Here is an 18,102-nt window from a genome sequence, read left to right as displayed (position 1 = left end):
ATGACACGGTTATATTCGTGTCAACCCGTACACGACACGTTTAAACCCGTTTATCGAAACGTGTCATAATAGGTATACGAATACACGACACGATTATAACCAGTACCCGGACACGTTTACACGACCCGTTTATCCGATAAACCCGATTACCCGTACACGTTTACACGACCCGTTTATCCGATAAACCCATTTACCCGGATACGTTTACACGACCCATTTACCCGTTCAATCCGGTTACCCGGACACGTTATACGACCCGTTTATCCATTTATTTCCTCCATGCATTGCACAGTTGCACTGCAGCTCAACAAAATTTCAAACACCATCCAAATTATACTGAAAGCCAAACACAAGTCTCATCCATCAAAGACAAGTCCCAGTTCTCAATTATACTCATCCAAATTATACTGAAAGCCAAACACAAATCTCCTCCATCAAAGACAAGTCTCAATTCTCAATCAACAAAATTTCAAACATTCATCCAAATTATATTGAAAGCCAAACACAAGTCTCCTCCATCAAAGACAAGTCTCAGTTCTCAATTTCTGACTTGTAATCCTCCATCAAAGACACAAGTCTCCATATATCATAATGTTTTCCTACAGAAACGAGAAAAACACGATCCATCAGATACAAATTACATCAAATTATATTTCGGTTGTCATTACAACAACTTGAGCATCCTTGTTGACGGCACTCTCCCCAGTTAGAAGGCCAACGTACTTATCTCCAAAAGTTTCCCTGATATGATAAAATTAAAATGCAAGCATTTGAAGAATTACATCAAATGGAGAACCCCAAAAGTCTGCACCTTCAGAAAAAATTCAATTTAAGCAAACTATAGCTCACCGAAGTTCGCGAAATTTCTGATTAGATAGTGCCTTAAGTGGAGTTGTATAGAACAACCGTCTTCCTCTCGCTACGGTGGCGACTGCTGCGGCTTCTGCAATCAGAGTCTTTCCGCTGCTCGTGGGCGCAGAAACCACAACGGAGGAGCCTCTGAGAAATGCTTCGATTGCCAATCGCTAACAAAAGGGTAATGAACCTCAGTCAGGACATTGTCCAGCTACATAAACAATCATTCGCAGGATTCTTCCATTTCTAGCAATTTAATCCAACAGCGGAACAGGAAGATGTCAATTCAAGGAACAGGAGAGGGAATTGAACCTGAAATTTGTCAATGCGAAAGTCGTAGATCGAAGCAAGCTCATCCACATCGATCAGCTCAGCTCCGAACTCTCTGACTTCGCTGCAGAGCTTCTCGACTCTCTGGACCTTCAACTTCTCCAACACAGCGCGCCCACCTGCCCTGACCTCCGATTCCACGGACATCTCGGCTTCATCATCGCTTGGCTCAGCTCCGTCGTCGGAGAGGTCGCTGGAGATGTCTTCGTCGTCGTACTCATCCACGGCCAAGTCAACGAAGAGAAGTAGAGACCTCGAGGTCGACGGCTCGAGGATCGAGGGCTCGAGGGTCGCGGGGTCGAGTCGAGGTCGCAGTCGAGGGCCCGGGGTCGCGGCTCGCGGGTTCATCTTCGTCTGGTCAACTGGTCTGAGTAGAGGGCTTCGACTCGTGAAGATGAAGGATGAAGGGGGGCGTGTCGCCGTGTGAAAGTTGAAATCGGGTGGAAGCTCAAGCCTACTGCCTCCGAAATTTCGAAATTATGGTTAACTTAAGGATATTTTCGTAAATTCAGTTAGATAAACGGGTTAATGGGTTACACGATTACAGTAACATAATTAAACATGGTTAAATAAACATGTTTAATCGTGTATAATCGGGTTACACGGGTTCAACCCGCTAAGACACGTTTATTAATTGTGTCTAAACGGGTTGGACCCGTTTAACTCGAATATCAAAAATACCCGACCCAAACCCATTTAACTCTGTGTCGTGTAATCGTGTCGTATCAAATATTGTCGGCCCTAGTATCCTGGGCTTGATAAGGAAAGAGGCACTAAAAGGGACATATCAAATTTTACTAACGAGAATTAAATTCATAATTTTTTAATTTCATGTTAAGAACATATAATGGTTGGAGATTTTATTTATTGTTATAAGGAAATAATTTGTTAGAGATCAAATAAATTTGTTAATTTATATTCTAGAAAATTAGGAGCATTTTTGGATTTTTTTATGTGCACCATGATATTTGAAAGTCCAATGGACCTTGCCTAATCCAGTCGAGCAAGGTCGCTCACTAAGGAGTAAAACTCTTTCAATATGACTCAAACCCCAAACCTTATTTAAGGGGAAAAAAAAGAAAAATTAGATAATCTGCTCATCTAAGGCGGATGATTCATATTTTATCATCGAACTACTTGAATCAACCCACATTGGTAATGTATTTTTGGATTTGATATTTTCTTATTTTTATTTCACCATATAAGCTATAAATTGCTAAATCAATAATTTGTAATTTCTAAAGTCGTTCTACCTAGTCAGTATATTTTAGTCCCTTGAATTCGGTCTCTCTCGTGCCACCGCGCAATTTACCATATCTTTCCTCTCCTCCAAATTACATGAAATTTGTCATGTACATTACAGGATCTAAGAATCCCGATTTTTCTTGTCTCATATGTTTATTTTACTTGTAAAATTGTGGATGATTGGCGTTAAACAACATGCCTAACTTTCGACCAACACTGCGTATGATCGACATTCGAGCTATATGGACCAAAAATATTTGGCAATCTTTTATTTTTTATTTTTTATTTTTTTTAAGGGTTGGGAGCAGGGGGAACTCGAGAACCATATTGATCCGGTGGCATGGGGAGCATGATCATTAAACCAATGAGTGTGGCAGATCATTCACAGCCTATTCATGACACACACTACCTGCCCTTTTTTGTTAAATTGTCGATCCACTAGTTTCCTTCAGTCTACATAAATATATAGTCAGCAATATATATATTATCATATATGCTCTTAGGAATTTTATAATATGAAAGAGTCATGATGATGGCGTGATATATTATGTTGAAAGATGTGGTATTTTTATTCCAATGATTTTGAAATACTTTTATTCAAATGCATTGTAGTTTGCATTTGCATTTGAATAGAATACCGTATTATATTACTATGACTAAATTATCGTATTATAAAATCTCATAGTCTTTAATGGATCTACATTTACGTGTTTTGACTGGAAAAATGGCATTTCTCGAAATTCAAAAATCACGTGTATAATCAGGGGCGGAGCCAATGAAGGAGCAGGGGGCAATTGCCCCCTTGAACTTTGAAATTTTAAAATTTTACCTCAAAAGTATGAGTTTTTTTTATGTAAAATTAGTACTTTGCCCTCTTGAACTTTGAAAATTTTAAATTGTACCCCAAAAGTATAAGTTTGCCCCCCTGATAAAAATCTTGGCTCCGCCCCTATGTATAATAATTCCTAAACTCTTTACGGAGGTAATATAGTTCACGCACTACTATTATTGGATATTATGTACTTGAAATAATCGTGTTGGGCATGTTTGGTTTTGAAGTTTTTTTTTAATTCTACTCCACTTAACTCTACTTATGTTTAATTCTACAACACAATTATTACTTTTTTTTCTTTTTTTTATCCATTGAATTCTATTTACAATACTAAATTTTCTCAACTATTCATTATTTTTTCACAATTCAACAACACAATCATTATTTTTTCTTAACTATTCATTATTTTTTCTTACTTTTTTTCACAATTCAACAACAAATCACTACAACTCTAAATAAATATAATTATTTATAATTAAAATGGAGTTGAATGAAACTTCACTCCATTTCCAAACATAATTTTTTCAGTGAGCATCATTTGGTAATGGGAATTCCAATGGCTCCAGCTAATCCAAATTCAAATCAAGTAAGTCTACTAAGATATAAAATTCTTTCTATTATGAATAACCACCTTAATTTAAGTCCTATGAAAACTAGACTGTTTTTTAAGCTAATGCAAGGTCGTAGTTTCCGTCTAGGAATAGGACATAGCTATTGTAGGGTGTACCAGTCTAGAAATGATAATACTCACCAAACCTGAACGTGTTGTAATAGAAATTCTCGATGCAAAAAGTACTATTTAAGAACCATGAGAATGCGAGTTAGCTTATATCGACCAGATTTTACCTACAATGCCGATTGCCGTAAACCAAAATTTACTGAAAATATTTAATGGTTGGTGCCAAACCTATCTTTCAATAGAATTAATTTTAATTAATAGATTAAGAATATTCGTAACCTGAGCAAAAACATAAAACTTATTTTAACAGAGACTTCGCATACCAAGCAAAAACTCGACCTTCCTTGGATTTTAGTCAAAGCCAAATTATTTCACAAGATTCTCAAGTTATGACCAGAATCCAAGAAAGTCACATGATTTTCCACTATGTGATATAGTCTCATACATATATGTGTGGGTATATATAGGGGGGGCCAGTGATTAACTACTTTTTGTTTCTTCCATTGGAGCACCAATGTCTACTTTGGATTCCAAAATTTCATTATTTTACTCGCATTACTTTTTTATACTCAAAGTTATACATTTTTATAATTTTTCGATGAATTCATCTCTCTCACGAAAAAGGGTTTCAGAATAAAAGTAGATTTAACACAGTTGTAATTATACCCGACTCAAAGTCGAGGTCTTTACTCTATATGTCACTATTCACATGTGAAACTCGAATAAAATTTTTTTTTTCAATAAACTCACGAATTTCATTTATAATTATGAATAAAAAAAGAAAAAAAAGAGTTGTTTTAGGTGACTAATCTGAATTTTCAAATATAAAATGGTGCCTGCGTTTCCTGAGTGGGCACAGACATTGAGAAATCGAGGAGACTAGTACACCACCTTCCCCCCTCTTATCAACTTGACCATTAATTATTAATTACCAAAAGATATATTAAAAAATCAACGATTTGAGGATGTCCCACGCTCTCACATTGCGCGTGCAGCGGAAAGAACATTTTCGCTGATTGGATTGGGAAAAAAGGTAGACGTGATATTTAAAAATAAAAATAAAAATAAAAATAGTAATAATAATAACAGTAGAAATACTATAATAGATTCTGTTTTTTCTTAAAAAACCGGTAGGGTATCCTATGATAAAATCCAAAATAATATGTCTCGGTTCGAACAGATTATCTATATCCAACGTAGTATAATCATGACAATTTACTTCCAATGACAATTAAAACTCAAAACCTTAAAGAAATGAACAAACTTTCTATATATCTAACCTAACTTTTTATTGGTAAATAATAATAAGCGAATTGATTTACATGTTGATAGTATCTCATAAAATCACGCATCTCTCTAATAAAAAAATAATTAGGAAATTACAGTGCTTTTTAGAAAAAAAAAAGTTTGGAATGGTGAGCAGTCATAACCACTTCTAGTACAGCCTAGGGCTCCAACAGTTTCAGCTCGGTGCAGCCTCATAAAGCACAACGTGCCTCCCTACCAAGGCACTAGTAGTAAGAAGAGAACATATTACATGAACTCTCCCAAGAGTTTATTAGGGGGCGTTTAGTTTCAGAGTTAAAATAATTTTGATTTTAATTTTGATTTTGATTGTGAAAAAAACAAATGAGATGGTATTATAAATTTGATTTGAAAAACGTGTGTTTTTGTTGTGTAGTGGGTAGAGTTAAAATCAAAATCATGATTCTAAAATCTGATAATGAAACCAAACGGACCCTTACATATAGGAGAACTGCAGGGAAATCGCAATTCTTATGGACACAGTGCCGTTTTCCTATTATATTATTTTTCAATGAATTAAGCCTATGATCCCATTTTTAACACGTAGTAGTAGTAATAGTAATAATAATAATAATAATAATAATAATAATAATAATAATAATAATAATAATAATAATGTATAATTATTATTATTTCAGATAATGGAATCATCCATTTTTCATCACAAATGAAGAAAATGACAAAGTGTCTAATATATCTATGTGGATGATTGGGACATCCCTCTTTATCGAGTGGACATCGAAAGAAAATATCACCCTATACATATTTGGACATAAAATATTGGAATATATGGACAATATAATTTTTAGGGTGCAGAAAGATTCTGAATTGCAAAGAAAAGAAATTTTCTTTCCTATCAGTATATGCTCAAATTTATTCAATTAATTAATTTTTCCATGCTATATAAGGATTTAAAATAAGGTACAATAAATAAATTTTTTTCATGCATATTCTGAAAATGCCCGTACTCATTTAGGTTCCATACATCAATGAAGACATGTACATTCAATCCCTTAATTTCCTCCTCCAATCCAATAAAATGGAGATTCTACAAAATACAACCATCGTGGTTGTTTTTATTTCAACCGTTAGATTTTAATAGTTAAATATGGACGATATACGTGTCTATATTTTTTAAATATGAAGATTTCTTACTCATACATTTTATATTTTTAACCACATCTTTTTCATGATGCTCGATCGCAGTAGATGATAAATCGATCTTGATTCATATCATTTCCAAACTGAACTTGCCAGTTCAATTAAAAAAAACCATAAATTTTTTGCCAAAAAAAAAAGAAAAATAAATGAAAAAAACTAACTAAAGATTAAATAAAAACCAACTTACATACAAACCGATTTCGAGCTTGGGAACAAAAGCGAAAGCTCAGCTCCGGCAAATAAACGAGTAAACAAAGCACAAGTGAAAGGAAGAAACAGTAGCCTCTTCCTCTCACTCTATGTCCGTCTCTTTTCTCTCTCTACCTGTCTGGGTTAATCAGTTTCTCTCTATACTATTACTTGGGTATCAAAGTTCAATGAGAGGCCCCACGAGATTGAAATCTTGGGTAAAGAGAGAGAATGTAGAGAGGGAATGAACAAGTTCAAACATATCTGTTGCAATGGATTGGGGAAGGAGAAGGAAGAAGGAGGGTGGAGGGGGAAGAGCTTTCTGGTTTAATCTTTCATAATGATTCCCGGTCATACGTAGGTTGGGGTTTTCTGGTTTAATCTTTAATTTGTTTTGAAAAGTATGAAATTATTACTTTATTTTATTGAATCCATTAACTTCGCTTTAATTTCGAGCCGGGTTCGACTTGTTTCGTACACAATGGAGTGTTGTTGAAAAGATCCGTGATCGAAGCTATAAAAGAGAAAAGTATGAGTGGGGAATCTTCGTATTATGAAAATATGAACACATTTACGATTTAGGTCTTACCTAATAAAATCGAACAGCTAAAATAAAAACAACAACGATTGTTGTTTTTAGGCACCAACCGCTGTAATATCACCCCCAATTAATTAAATAATCAGCGTAATTATTCAAGCTTATTATCACCCATGCTCTCTTATTGCATGCGACAGAAATTGTTATTTAGCATGTACACATACGTATTGAATGATGTTGCTATTTCACTTATGGCCAACTTCTTTCTTACACATTCAATGAACTTTCGCTCCTCTCACCATCAAATGACAATATAAAACTTGATTCAAATTTTGTGAATTTTGCGGCTTGCAAGTAGATGAATGGTGTCGTACTATACGTTGTTATACTATGGTGCGAGTGGATGATGGGCATTTCAAATTTTAAAATATATGCGCATATTGGACTGGGATAAAATCTATGTTGTAATTTATAAAGCAAGAGCTAATACAACGGCGATTATAAGGGAGGTTCATGCATATAGTATAGGAAAATAAAATCCTAAATAAAGAAGCATATGTAATTTCACGAAAAGTGAACCAACTTCTGGATTTTTAAGTGAGTACATTCATTCATTATAACTCGCTTTCTTACTCACGTATTTTAACTATTTTTTTTGTAAAATATATTATGAAATTTAATGAAATGACGACTTAGAGTTTAATCATTGATATTTTATAAATTATACACAAGATTTTATTGCTCTCCAAAAATCAACAACCATATTATGCCACTTTCGGGTCTCCTTTAAATCTAGAATTTGAACTGACAAAGTATTTTCTCTATATCATTGCATCATTCCATCATCTTTGTTTCTTTTAGTCTGAGCGGGTGCATTTATGTTCATAATTTCAATTAATATCTTAAATTAAATTCATGAACACTAATAGAATAATTTGTAAATATCACATCATCATAGAGAACATCCAAGCTGCTAACAGGTAAAGAAGCACACATTACATTTCCGTCCTTTTGTCCAGCATTATTATGTTCACTCTTCAACCAACCATGGACCCACCACCCACTGATTAAATTATTAAAAGTTCGAGTATAAAAATTCATCTGAAACCCACAAGGGTAAGCATATATATCTATAAAACTGCAAGCATACCTTGCCTTCCTGCATACTCTTCTACTGGAACAACATTTACACCATCAGTTACTGGGGCTTGGACCTCTGGTGCTATACCCACCCGATTCATTGCCGACATAAAATATAATTGAATTGCTTCATCAAGCTGGCTCCCAACTTGTATCCTGATATATAAGAGTTTCTCATTAACAATTGCCATTCGAGATGTTTTAATGCCTAATAAAATATTTTAGAAAGAAAAAAGTAATATGCATATCAACTGAGAAAAGGAAAGCCACAATAACAATGCATAACTCAATTTTCAGACATTCTATTCAATATTAAGTTCAATAGAGCTTCGTCATTATATCAACCAGAGCCATCATACAGCTTGATAGAGCACGAACGTTGTCCCTGCTCACAGATTGACGCACTCAAGCAGGTCAATTGGTGTCAAAGACTTGATCAGGTCAATCAGCCAGCCGATTTGGAAGCAGAGATCCAACGGACAATAAAACTGAAACATTCAAAACATTGTAGTCCACATTAATTAGGCAAAAAGACAATTACAGTTTCTATTCGTTCCTCAAATTATTCAATGACTGCAGGCTGCTGAGAATGCTTGATATGGATGGGCTTTGATCCCGTGATGCCTCAAATTCGAGAGATCATCCTGAAGAAGGCGAGTGACTTTATTCGGAGCAATATCGGGACAGGTCACTAATTTACCAGAAATGCCATTCGAGATATTATGCCATTAGAAGAAGCATTCTTCTGTAAATTAACAGTAGATGATATATATATATCTTGATGTTGTGACTCGTAAAATTTAAAAACGAATTGCACTTAAGGAATATATGCATATTGTAGGAAGATGCCACAGGTGGGTCCTGGCTCGGCGAGTGAAGCATGTGCTCGTAGAAGCCTTGGATTCGAGAATTGGAGGGTGCTGAGGAGTGAGCACTGCTGGCCGAGGAAATCACTGGAGAAGAGGAAGAGAAGCGATGGAGGAAATGCGGTGGATGGGCTCATCTGATAATTATTAATTAGAAAATTATATACATCATTAAGATGAACCCATGTATGCTTAATAACGTAAGGAAATGCAAAGACACTGAACCAAATGCTTCTGAATTTATCAAAATACTGACGTGACCAATTTCTATTATATAAACGGAGGCTTCTCGTCGCTCAGGCTCCGAAAACCAATTTTAATATAATATAAATAGAAAATAAGTACGTCCTCTCCCTTCTTAAATATTGGGTTTTAGTATCCTCATAGTAAATCACCTTTTACATCGCACTCAGTTGAATTAGAGTACGTACGTACGTGGCACCTTATGGTGATGATATATCATTGGTAATTGCAAGGTCCTACGTAATTTAGCATTAAATGAATCTATTATATTGCATGAACTGAATAAAATGGTACAATAAGAAAAACAACTCATATGATCCATATCCAGTTGAAAAATATAAAATCAAGTAAAATATATAGATGGCAATCCTTATCTAGACTACAGTGATCAAATTGAAAGAAACTACTAATCAACATTATATATATTGCTATACATATAGCTTTTGCATTAACCTCCATCTGTGCATATATTTCTGAACCTTTCCCAATTTCCATAAAATGCCTAGTTTGAGTGCAATCCATGAAAAGAAAATGTAGAAGTATACTACGTCATATTTGGACATTTAAGCATTAACACAAGGGCCCATCAACCGGTAATAATTAATATGACGTCTTTAATTACTCCTTGCACGATGTTGTAGAGTACTTTGCAATAATTTACTCAGAACTATTTGAGAAAAAGATACCCAAGGGGATTACTTGAAACCGTTATTATACTAAGATGAGATTGGATTATGTAAAAGAAGATGATCTTAACTATGTCATATAACACAATTTTAATATACTCATAGTGGATGACTTTTCACATCATGTCAATCGAATTAGGGCGTGGGGCACCTTAGGGTGGCGACCATTAGTAAATGCAAGGTCTATGGAATTTACTCTTATTTAAAGGAATTTCTATTGCACGATATCTAAAATAAAGTGGTACAAGAAAGAAAAACAACATACCTGTCGATCCGTAGTAAAATGCAATATTATTAATCTTGATGCAATGTTGCGGAGTACCTATCTACAACGTACTTGGATTTCAACATATAAGACGTTAATTTTGTTAAATTAACGTGAGTATCACTGCATCTGTTATAAGACGATAATTCGGGTAATCTATATGGTGACCCAACAACATAATGTTGCCTTACTATCTGGATTTCAATCCTTGACAGCTCTAATGTATTTGATGCAATCTTACCGATGCTTTTTTAGTAACTTTTCATTCCTTCCCCCCCCCCTGTCCCGCAAAGTTTTTATTTTTATTTTTTGCCAAAAAAGTTGGGAAAATAAAAATAAAACGAGAAACGCCGCTTTCTGGTGAGATCACACAGTTTTGGCGCGTGGCCTACAAGAGCGAGTGAGCGGCTGTTTATTAATTCATTGGCTGCCTTTTCTTCTTTCGCTTCCCTCTCCCTCCCTCTCTCTCTCTCTCTCTCTCTCTAGCACAGTCCCTCTCGTACCTCTTCCTCCTCCCTCTGCACAGAGAGCCGGGGGGGAAGACCAGTTCATCGCCACCCCCACCAGACAGCAACAAGAAGCAGGACCCATATCACCGATTAGATAGATTGGATTGGATTGGACAAATTCACCCAGCAACAGAACGAGAGAGAGAGAGAGAGAGAGAGGAGGGGAGAGGGGACAATCTCATTCGTCGGTTCCTACGCTTTAAATGGTACAAGATTCTCTCGCGCCGTCCATGGTATCATTCGTCAATCGTCCTCCACCTCTTTTTCCCCATCTGGGTCTTCTCTCCTCCTCCTTTCGGTTCTCTTTATTGGCTTTGGCTTTGGGTTTTGTTCTCTTCTTCAGGGCTATCTCCTTTTGGTGGGAATCGCGGAGAGTCTCCATCTTCGTTTTTCCTCGCTCTCCCTTTTGTAATGTCGCGTGCTGATTGAGCGGTTCTGTTGTGTGTATCTATCTATCTGGACGAGACGAGGGAGCTCTCTTTCAATGGATTCTTCTTCTGAGGGTAAAAAATCTCTCCTTTCCCCTGTGATTGTGAATGCCTCGTTTTCATTGACGGAGCCCCCCACTGGTTGTCGGGATTGATAGGTGAGTGATGTGGTCATTTGTTATTCGTGATGAGTTGTTGCTGCTCATAGCTGCAAATCTTCTGGGGAAAAGTCAACGGGAGTTCTCTCATTTCTGGTGATCCATGATCTGGTTTTGGGAGTAGTGTGGCTCTTTTTTTTTATATATATATATACATATATAATTAAAATTACAGAACCATAGCCCATGTTGTGTTGGGACTCTTTGTTGATGGAATTTTATATTATTTGTGGTAGCTGGGGTGTCACTGTTATTGCAAGTCAACGACCTTTTCCGGTTTTCATTGATGACAGCTTATGTTTCATTCTTTCGTAAATACATATATGCGACAATTTTTCCCAGATAAAATTTCATGGTCAGATGTTCGTAGTGGCGATTTGTTGATTTGAATGTTGATGTTTCATTCCAATACTTCCGAGTTCTGCTTGCCCGTTTTGCTTTTGGTGTTCTCGCTCTGAAGTGAAGATTAAGTATTGCACTGATAAGGGAACATGATAAGTATCTGTATCTTTGAATAGAGTCAAATTCTCGATCAAGTCAATGCACTTTCTTTGGCAATAACATCATTCTGTTTGTCCTTTACATTAGGCGTCCCGGTTGATGCAACGAAACACAGTAAGATGAGTGTAGAAGAAAAGAGAGAGTTTGTCTATCAGATAGCGAAGTGGCCCCAGGGTGCCCCTGCAGTGTTACAATCATGGAGCCGTCAGGAAATCCTGCAGATCCTCTGCCTGGAAATGGGCAAGGAGAGGAAGTACACTGGCCTAACGAAGCTAAAAATGATTGAGCATCTCCTCAAAATTGTGTGTGAGAAACAATCGGGTGAATCTGAGGAGGCAGATAATAATTCTTCACAGGACCCGAGATCATCCAAGAGGCAGAGGAAATCGGATAATCCATCCCGACTGTCTGTTTCAACAAGCAGCACCCAAACAGTCAAAACTGAGATTGATTCAGAGAAGTCGGTGTATTGCAAGAACACGGCCTGCAAGGCCAGCCTGAGTAGGGAGGACAAGTTCTGTAAAAGGTGTTCGTGTTGCATATGTTATAAGTATGATGATAATAAGGATCCAAGCTTGTGGCTTATTTGCAACTCAGAACCGCCATTTCAGGGGGACTCTTGTGGAATGTCGTGTCATTTGGATTGTGCCCTGAAGAATGAGAGGTCTAGGATTGCTAGAGGTGGGCAGAGAGGTGGTGTCGATGGGAGCTTCTGTTGCGTATCTTGTGGAAAAGTAAATGATATTCTCGGGTATTTATTCTGAACTTCCTTTTCCTCTTCAATATCTACCTGTGTGTCTATCTATATGTATGTTTTAGAGGATAAACAATTTTTGACATGGGAAATTGTGTTGTTACTTTCATTTCTTTTCATTCTAGTGAGGCTTTCAGAAATATTTGACAAAACGATTGCTTGGATTGGACTAAGTTGAAGTGATTGTTTGCTGATTGTTACATTGTGTTGCGATATCTACATAATCCTTACAAATTTTTACAGATATTAGGATGTTTTCATTTATTTTGCTAGTTACTCCACCTGGACATGATGTATTATACTTTTTCTTGGATCTGGGATTTTATTGAGGACAGTTATATGAGCTTACTTTTCCATTTAAAAATGAGATGCTTAGACTAATGTACTTTTTCTTTTTGGTAAGTTAGACTATTATACCTATCTAAGCACAAATGGGTAATGGAAAGCAAGTATCCAGTCACTTGAAGCTTCATATCTCTCCATTAATGAATCCTATTTTGGCGTTAAAATGGAAATGTTAGTTTAGCACTTGATTAACACTTGCATAATCTGAGAATTTATTATCTGCATTTAATAGTTGGATTCTATTGGACTTTGCATTTTAACCATGAAGCACATGCCTCTAACATTTCATGGAGCTACATCTTTAAGATTGGAAACTCGTAGTGGAAATCGATACAAAAGCAGAAAATGGGTTCAGGTTTTTGGTTTTTAATACTGTCTAAATAGGGGTTGATATGCATTTTAGGTGCTGGAGAAAGCAATTAATGATTGCAAAAGACACAAGACGGGTGGACATACTGTGTTATCGTCTAGCCTTGACCAAGAAACTTACTAGCGGAACTGAGAAGTACTCAGAGATCAATGGGATTGTAGAAGAAGCGGTGAAGAAGCTTGAGGCAGAAGTGGGTCCCCTATCTGGGTTACCCGTAAAAATGGGTAGAGGAATTGTGAACCGGCTTTCTTCTGGACCAGCGGTTCAGAAACTCTGTGCTTCTGCCGTGGAGTTATTGGACTTCATGCTTTCAAGTTTAGCCTCACCTCAATCACCTGAATCAATATCACCAGGTACTATGCCTTATTTTCTGACAATAAGACCGGATGCTTGGATTCGTAGTTGGCACTTTTGGAATATCGTGAAGGCTTCGGATGGTATTTTCTCTCGACTGTTTTTATATTTTACTGGAAGTCTTCATGTAAGTTATTTCTGTTTAATCATGGAAGGGACAAGAAAACCGCTGCGTTTTTGCTGGCGACAACTGATTGCTTGAGGGTATGAAATTTGTTTTAGGCATTGGCCTTAATTCGCTGTATGTCTTCCTATACCGTGCAGATTCAGTTTTAGCCCCTGAAAACCTACTCAAATTTGAAAACATCGGCCCAACATCAATTACGGTGATTCTGGGCTCAGAAGATCCTCCCTCTGGAAGTTCCATGCTGTATAGTCTATGGCATCGTGGAGCTGATGAATCGGATTATTCATTACGAGCCACGTGCACACTTTCGACCCCAAACAGGAAGTTCACTGTCTCAGGTCTGACTCCATCCAGTGAGTATTTCTTCAGAGCGGTGGTGTCTGATGGAAAGAAAGAGCTAGGCTCATTTGAGATTAGCTCATCCACAAGTAGCTCCTCTGCCAATGAACTGTCAAACCAGATCGTAGTAGAAAGAAGTCAAAGCCCTGCAACTAACTGCAGCAGCCTCTCAAATCCTTCCTCAGTAGAAGACGAGACTAACAATATGGCTCCTTGCAGTAATCAGAATGGTATTGAAGCAGGGGATTATCAACTTGTTGCTAGTTGCCCTGGGTTCGGTGAAGGACAGAGCCTGCCAGAAGCATGTCCACTTGGGGCAAGGGCCATTGTCCCGATGATCCCAGACTCTGAGGCCCTGAACCAAGAAAACAAGGACAAAACTGCGGAGGAAACAAGTACCGATGATGGGTCAGGCAAAGAGTGCGTCCCCTTTGCAGGTTCATCAGAAGAAGCTAGCTTGCCCATTACTCCATGCAAGGCGGAGAATAATAACTCTAAGGATGAGTCTGGCCGTACCTGTAGGACAAAACCATGTGGTAACCTAGACATTGAGAATGAGATCGGCTTTGGGAGCACGATGAAGAAGCGAAGAAGGGAGAGTGGACCCATAAACAATGACGGTCAATCACCCGACCGGGACTTTGAGTTCTATGTGAAGCTTATCAGATGGCTAGAGTGCAAGGGCCACATTGAGAAGAACTTCAGGCAGAAGTTCCTCACGTGGTACACCCTCAAGGCTACTCCTCAGGAGGTGAGGATCGTGAAGGTCTTCGTGGACACATTTATAGAGGATCCCGCATCCCTCGCAGAGCAGCTCATGGACACATTCTCAGACTGCATTTCGAGTAAAGAGTCATCATCTGTTGTTCCTTCAGGGATCTGCATGAAGCTCTGGCATTGACAAGAGATGTTCGAGTGGAGGCAAGGGGTATCAAATATTATTCAATTGGATTGATTCTTGGGATGAATTCTAGGAAGAGCTGATGAAAATTCTTTGATTTTCCCCAGCATCTGATGTTCATATGATATCGTAGAATAAAGCTGGTAGAGAAGACTCAGTTTTTTGAGTTTATCTTTATAGGAAGAGTTAAAATACAGTCTATTGATCTAATTTATTTGGGTCCCTGTTCATCAGTTGCATATCATGAAATACTGTGTTTAAGTTGCTCTCTTCGTCAGATTCGAAGTTTCTGATGTGTATGTAATTTACTTCTCCTTTGATTATCCAACAGATGAAATGCAAGTGCTTTGACTACTGTGATGCTCTTATGAAATAGAGCAGAAGGGCAGATCAGATGCTATCACTCATGATTGGTAGCTCACGTCTCGTGGCTCAAATTCATTGACTATAACAGAAGAGACGGGGTTCCTCAAAGCTCGTTGCATGAGACAATAAATGTAATCGGTACTTGTGGACAGCGTGATAGAAGGTCCTAATCCCGGTTAAGTCGATACAATTGGACCTGCAGGCATCTGTTTCTGGTCTTTTAACATATTTTCCGTCTGCTAGAGGAGGAGACATATCTACCTGAGCATATGCAGAGTTGATCTTGTGGAAGGCGCCATGTCCAAATCGCATGAGAGAAATATTGAGTTTTCTATTTCTTTTTGGCCTTGGGAAGAGCCAAAGGGAAGAGATGACAGATTTCCTTTATATTATATTCGAATGATTGCTTGCCTGCACCCAAAGACCCGAGCAGGCGGTACCATATGATTGGCAGGGTCTTCAAATATCTATTCGACCCGTCCGAGTAAGTCGAAACACACCTCAACCATCAGATCGATGACAGCATACCGTAGGCGCAGCCAATACCAGCACGAATTCGCAAGTGGCATCGATGGCAGTCATGTGGAATCCCTGCGGTTCCATTTTGCCCTGCTCGCTATTTTCTACATATTCTGGTACATTTCAGCCATCGGATTTGTGGATTCACTGTGGATCCCGCAAGATCAAATGCCGGTGTTAGGCCCAAACCAGAATACAAGGGGCTGCCAGCAAGTGGGTGGTCGAATCAAGGACAGAGAACTTAATAAAAGCCCCCCAATTTCCTCGTTCCCACCGTCTTCCAGTTCACCTTTTTTTGCCTGTCCCGACAGACAATATAGTGGAGTGACATCATCCTCGATCACAAACCAAGAGGTCTTAAATTCGATTTTCACCCATAAAACTTTTTGTGTCCCTTTACATCTCTCCCTCTATTTATTATATTCTAAGCCCGTAAGCCTTTTTTTTTTATGAAAAAGGAATAAAAAAACCCATGCGTCTCTTTTTGCGCCCTTTTATGTAAGTTAGTATTACCACTTGGCCAGAAAATATATATTATTAGAACTCCAACTTTACCACTGAAAGCCTTCTTAAGTCTTTGACTCATCCCTTTGATCACTCATCAAACTACCCATCCTAATTTCCTTTAGACATGTCTGCTGGAATCTTTACTATTCTGGTCGCGGGACCCGCCTTCACGGGCCTGCATGCGAGCTCGAACAAGCTGTTCCCGGTTAAGGATTCTGTCGGGTGGCGGTGCAAGACTGTCTCCAATGGATCAAGGGTTCATTGCATGAAGGTGATTCATTTGAAAGATGATCATGGTAATTTAAAGGAAGATCCTCTCTTTCTGGTAACATGTATTGCCAATCTGTGTCTTTTGTCAGACGTGGAACCCGATCAACAACAAGAAGTTCGAGACGCTATCTTACCTGCCCCCTTTGTCGGATGAATCCATCGCGAAGGAGGTCGACTACATGCTTAAGAACGGGTGGATCCCTTGCCTTGAGTTTGATGAGGTAATTAAGTAAATCTAAGCCTTCTTCGAGAATCGGTCATGCGTTCTGATCCTTCTGGCTTTTACTATGTGCCGGAATGGATAGAGAATACAGATCTAGGACTTCATGACTCATTCGTGGCTGAATCATTCCAGTGATACGGTGGCCTATCAGACCTATGATTCGGTTTTAGTTCCATATACATAAAGCTGGTTGGGTTCCCTTAAAACTGACCCATCACCCTTCCCGATCGCTGTTTTTGAAAGGTCGGGTGCATACACAGGGAAAACAGCAGGATGCCGGGGTACTACGATGGGAGGTACTGGACGCTGTGGAAGCTGCCGATGTTCGGGTGCACCGACCCGTCCCAGGTGCTGAATGAGATGGACGAGTGCAAGAAAGCGTACCCGAACGCTTACATTAGGTGCCTGGCATTTGACAACAAGCGCCAGACTCAGTGTATGGCCTTCGTCATCCAAAAGCCCACCAACGCCTAATGACGAACAATTCCACCAAGCCACTGAAAGGAATTCGCCCACCCTTAGGGCATTCCCTACTTTTCAGATCACATAAGACTCAAATTTCTGCCTTTTGTTTTCGCTACTGGCAATAAAATTATTGGTGGTTTGAGTTTTTTTTTTTTTTTTTTTTTTTTTTTTTGTGTTTCTTGGCCTAATTAAAGAGCTTTACGATGTATACCGAATGATTTGAGCCGTAGCGCAGAGACTCGGTGGTGGGTGAATCATGGGCACATTGTGAGCCAGCTGTGTCGCATTGTCCGATTCGGAGAAGTCCATTCTTTTTTTAAGTAGGTCGTAGTAGTTAGATTAGGATAAGAAAGTTGTGTGCTGGCCATGGTTTATAGGCTTAATATATCATTAGGGGATCTGTGGGACTATGCAAAGCCCATGGTTTTTCAAACTTTACCTACCTCGAACTCAAAATACTTAAATTGGGGGTTAGTGGGATAGTCGAGATTGACTTCATCCCCTGGATGTCCTCTAGGTAATAATCCATTGTCGTTCAGGAAGGGGTTTAGTGCAGTACGTAAATCACCGACTCAAAAGAGGTTGCAGATCCGATTTTTTTCAGGAGGACTTTCTTGCGTCGTTATTTCACC

At 38.3% G+C, this 18,102-nt stretch overlaps 3 protein-coding genes across 8 annotated transcripts; 2 read left to right on the top strand and 1 right to left on the bottom strand.

The window, feature by feature from the left end:
* Positions 1–331: 331 nt before the first annotated feature.
* Positions 332–1,649, bottom strand: LOC116215913 (DExH-box ATP-dependent RNA helicase DExH15 chloroplastic-like). Of its 2 annotated transcripts, none has more exons than XM_031551723.1 (3): positions 1,168–1,649; positions 850–1,025; positions 332–741 (listed from the first exon to the last, which is right to left on the bottom strand). In XM_031551723.1, the coding sequence occupies exons 1-3, from the start codon at positions 1,531–1,533 to the stop codon at positions 648–650; spliced, it is 636 nt and encodes a 211-aa protein (XP_031407583.1). In that variant the 5' UTR covers positions 1,534–1,649; the 3' UTR covers positions 332–647. The 2 variants fall into 2 exon arrangements, with proteins under 2 accessions (XP_031407583.1, XP_031407584.1); XM_031551724.1 differs by having other exon boundaries at positions 332–599.
* Positions 1,650–10,779: 9,130 nt separating this feature from the next.
* LOC116187942 (VIN3-like protein 2) lies at positions 10,780–15,474 on the top strand. Of its 5 annotated transcripts, none has more exons than XM_031516994.1 (5): positions 10,780–11,076; positions 11,187–11,429; positions 12,018–12,681; positions 13,433–13,836; positions 14,018–15,474. In XM_031516994.1, the coding sequence occupies exons 3-5, from the start codon at positions 12,050–12,052 to the stop codon at positions 15,118–15,120; spliced, it is 2,139 nt and encodes a 712-aa protein (XP_031372854.1). In that variant the 5' UTR covers positions 10,780–11,076; positions 11,187–11,429; positions 12,018–12,049; the 3' UTR covers positions 15,121–15,474. The 5 variants fall into 5 exon arrangements, with proteins under 5 accessions (XP_031372854.1, XP_031372853.1, XP_031372851.1 ...); XM_031516993.1 differs by having other exon boundaries at positions 10,782–11,049; positions 11,187–11,346; XM_031516991.1 differs by having other exon boundaries at positions 10,782–11,076; positions 11,187–11,346.
* Positions 15,475–16,526: 1,052 nt separating this feature from the next.
* Positions 16,527–17,733, top strand: LOC116187945 (ribulose bisphosphate carboxylase small chain clone 512-like). The gene is made up of 3 exons (XM_031516997.1): positions 16,527–16,783; positions 16,872–17,003; positions 17,249–17,733. Exons 1-3 carry the CDS (start codon positions 16,637–16,639, stop codon positions 17,477–17,479), a joined length of 510 nt encoding a protein of 169 aa, XP_031372857.1. The 5' UTR covers positions 16,527–16,636; the 3' UTR covers positions 17,480–17,733.
* Positions 17,734–18,102: the final 369 nt, after the last annotated feature.

Source organism: Punica granatum, chromosome 8 (assembly GCF_007655135.1).
Source record: "Punica granatum isolate Tunisia-2019 chromosome 8, ASM765513v2, whole genome shotgun sequence".
In the NCBI taxonomy this organism is placed as follows: domain Eukaryota; kingdom Viridiplantae; phylum Streptophyta; class Magnoliopsida; order Myrtales; family Lythraceae; genus Punica; species Punica granatum.
The sequence above is the reverse complement of the archived record's forward strand: the minus strand, read 5'-3'. Positions and strand labels throughout refer to the sequence as shown.

What these genes read in the sequence shown, in the direction of transcription:
- LOC116187942 (XM_031516993.1), top strand. An exon ending in AAAGTAAATGATATTCTCGG is followed by an intron (nt 12,682 to 13,432) that starts GTATTTATTCTG and finishes TATGCATTTTAG; the next exon opens with GTGCTGGAGAAAGCAATTAA. An exon ending in TATCGTGAAGGCTTCGGATG is followed by an intron (nt 13,837 to 14,017) that starts GTATTTTCTCTC and finishes TATACCGTGCAG; the next exon opens with ATTCAGTTTTAGCCCCTGAA.
- LOC116187945 (XM_031516997.1), top strand. Translation starts at nt 16,637, where the DNA reads ATGTCTGCTGGAATCTTTACTATTCTGGTCGCGGGACCCGCCTTCACG. An exon ending in CAAGGGTTCATTGCATGAAG is followed by an intron (nt 16,784 to 16,871) that starts GTGATTCATTTG and finishes GTCTTTTGTCAG; the next exon opens with ACGTGGAACCCGATCAACAA. An exon ending in CTTGCCTTGAGTTTGATGAG is followed by an intron (nt 17,004 to 17,248) that starts GTAATTAAGTAA and finishes TGTTTTTGAAAG; the next exon opens with GTCGGGTGCATACACAGGGA.
- LOC116215913 (XM_031551723.1), bottom strand. Translation starts at nt 1,533, where the DNA reads ATGAACCCGCGAGCCGCGACCCCGGGCCCTCGACTGCGACCTCGACTC. An exon ending in TTCGCATTGACAAATTTCAG is followed by an intron (nt 1,026 to 1,167) that starts GTTCAATTCCCT and finishes CCCTTTTGTTAG; the next exon opens with CGATTGGCAATCGAAGCATT. An exon ending in CAGAAATTTCGCGAACTTCG is followed by an intron (nt 742 to 849) that starts GTGAGCTATAGT and finishes TTATCATATCAG; the next exon opens with GGAAACTTTTGGAGATAAGT.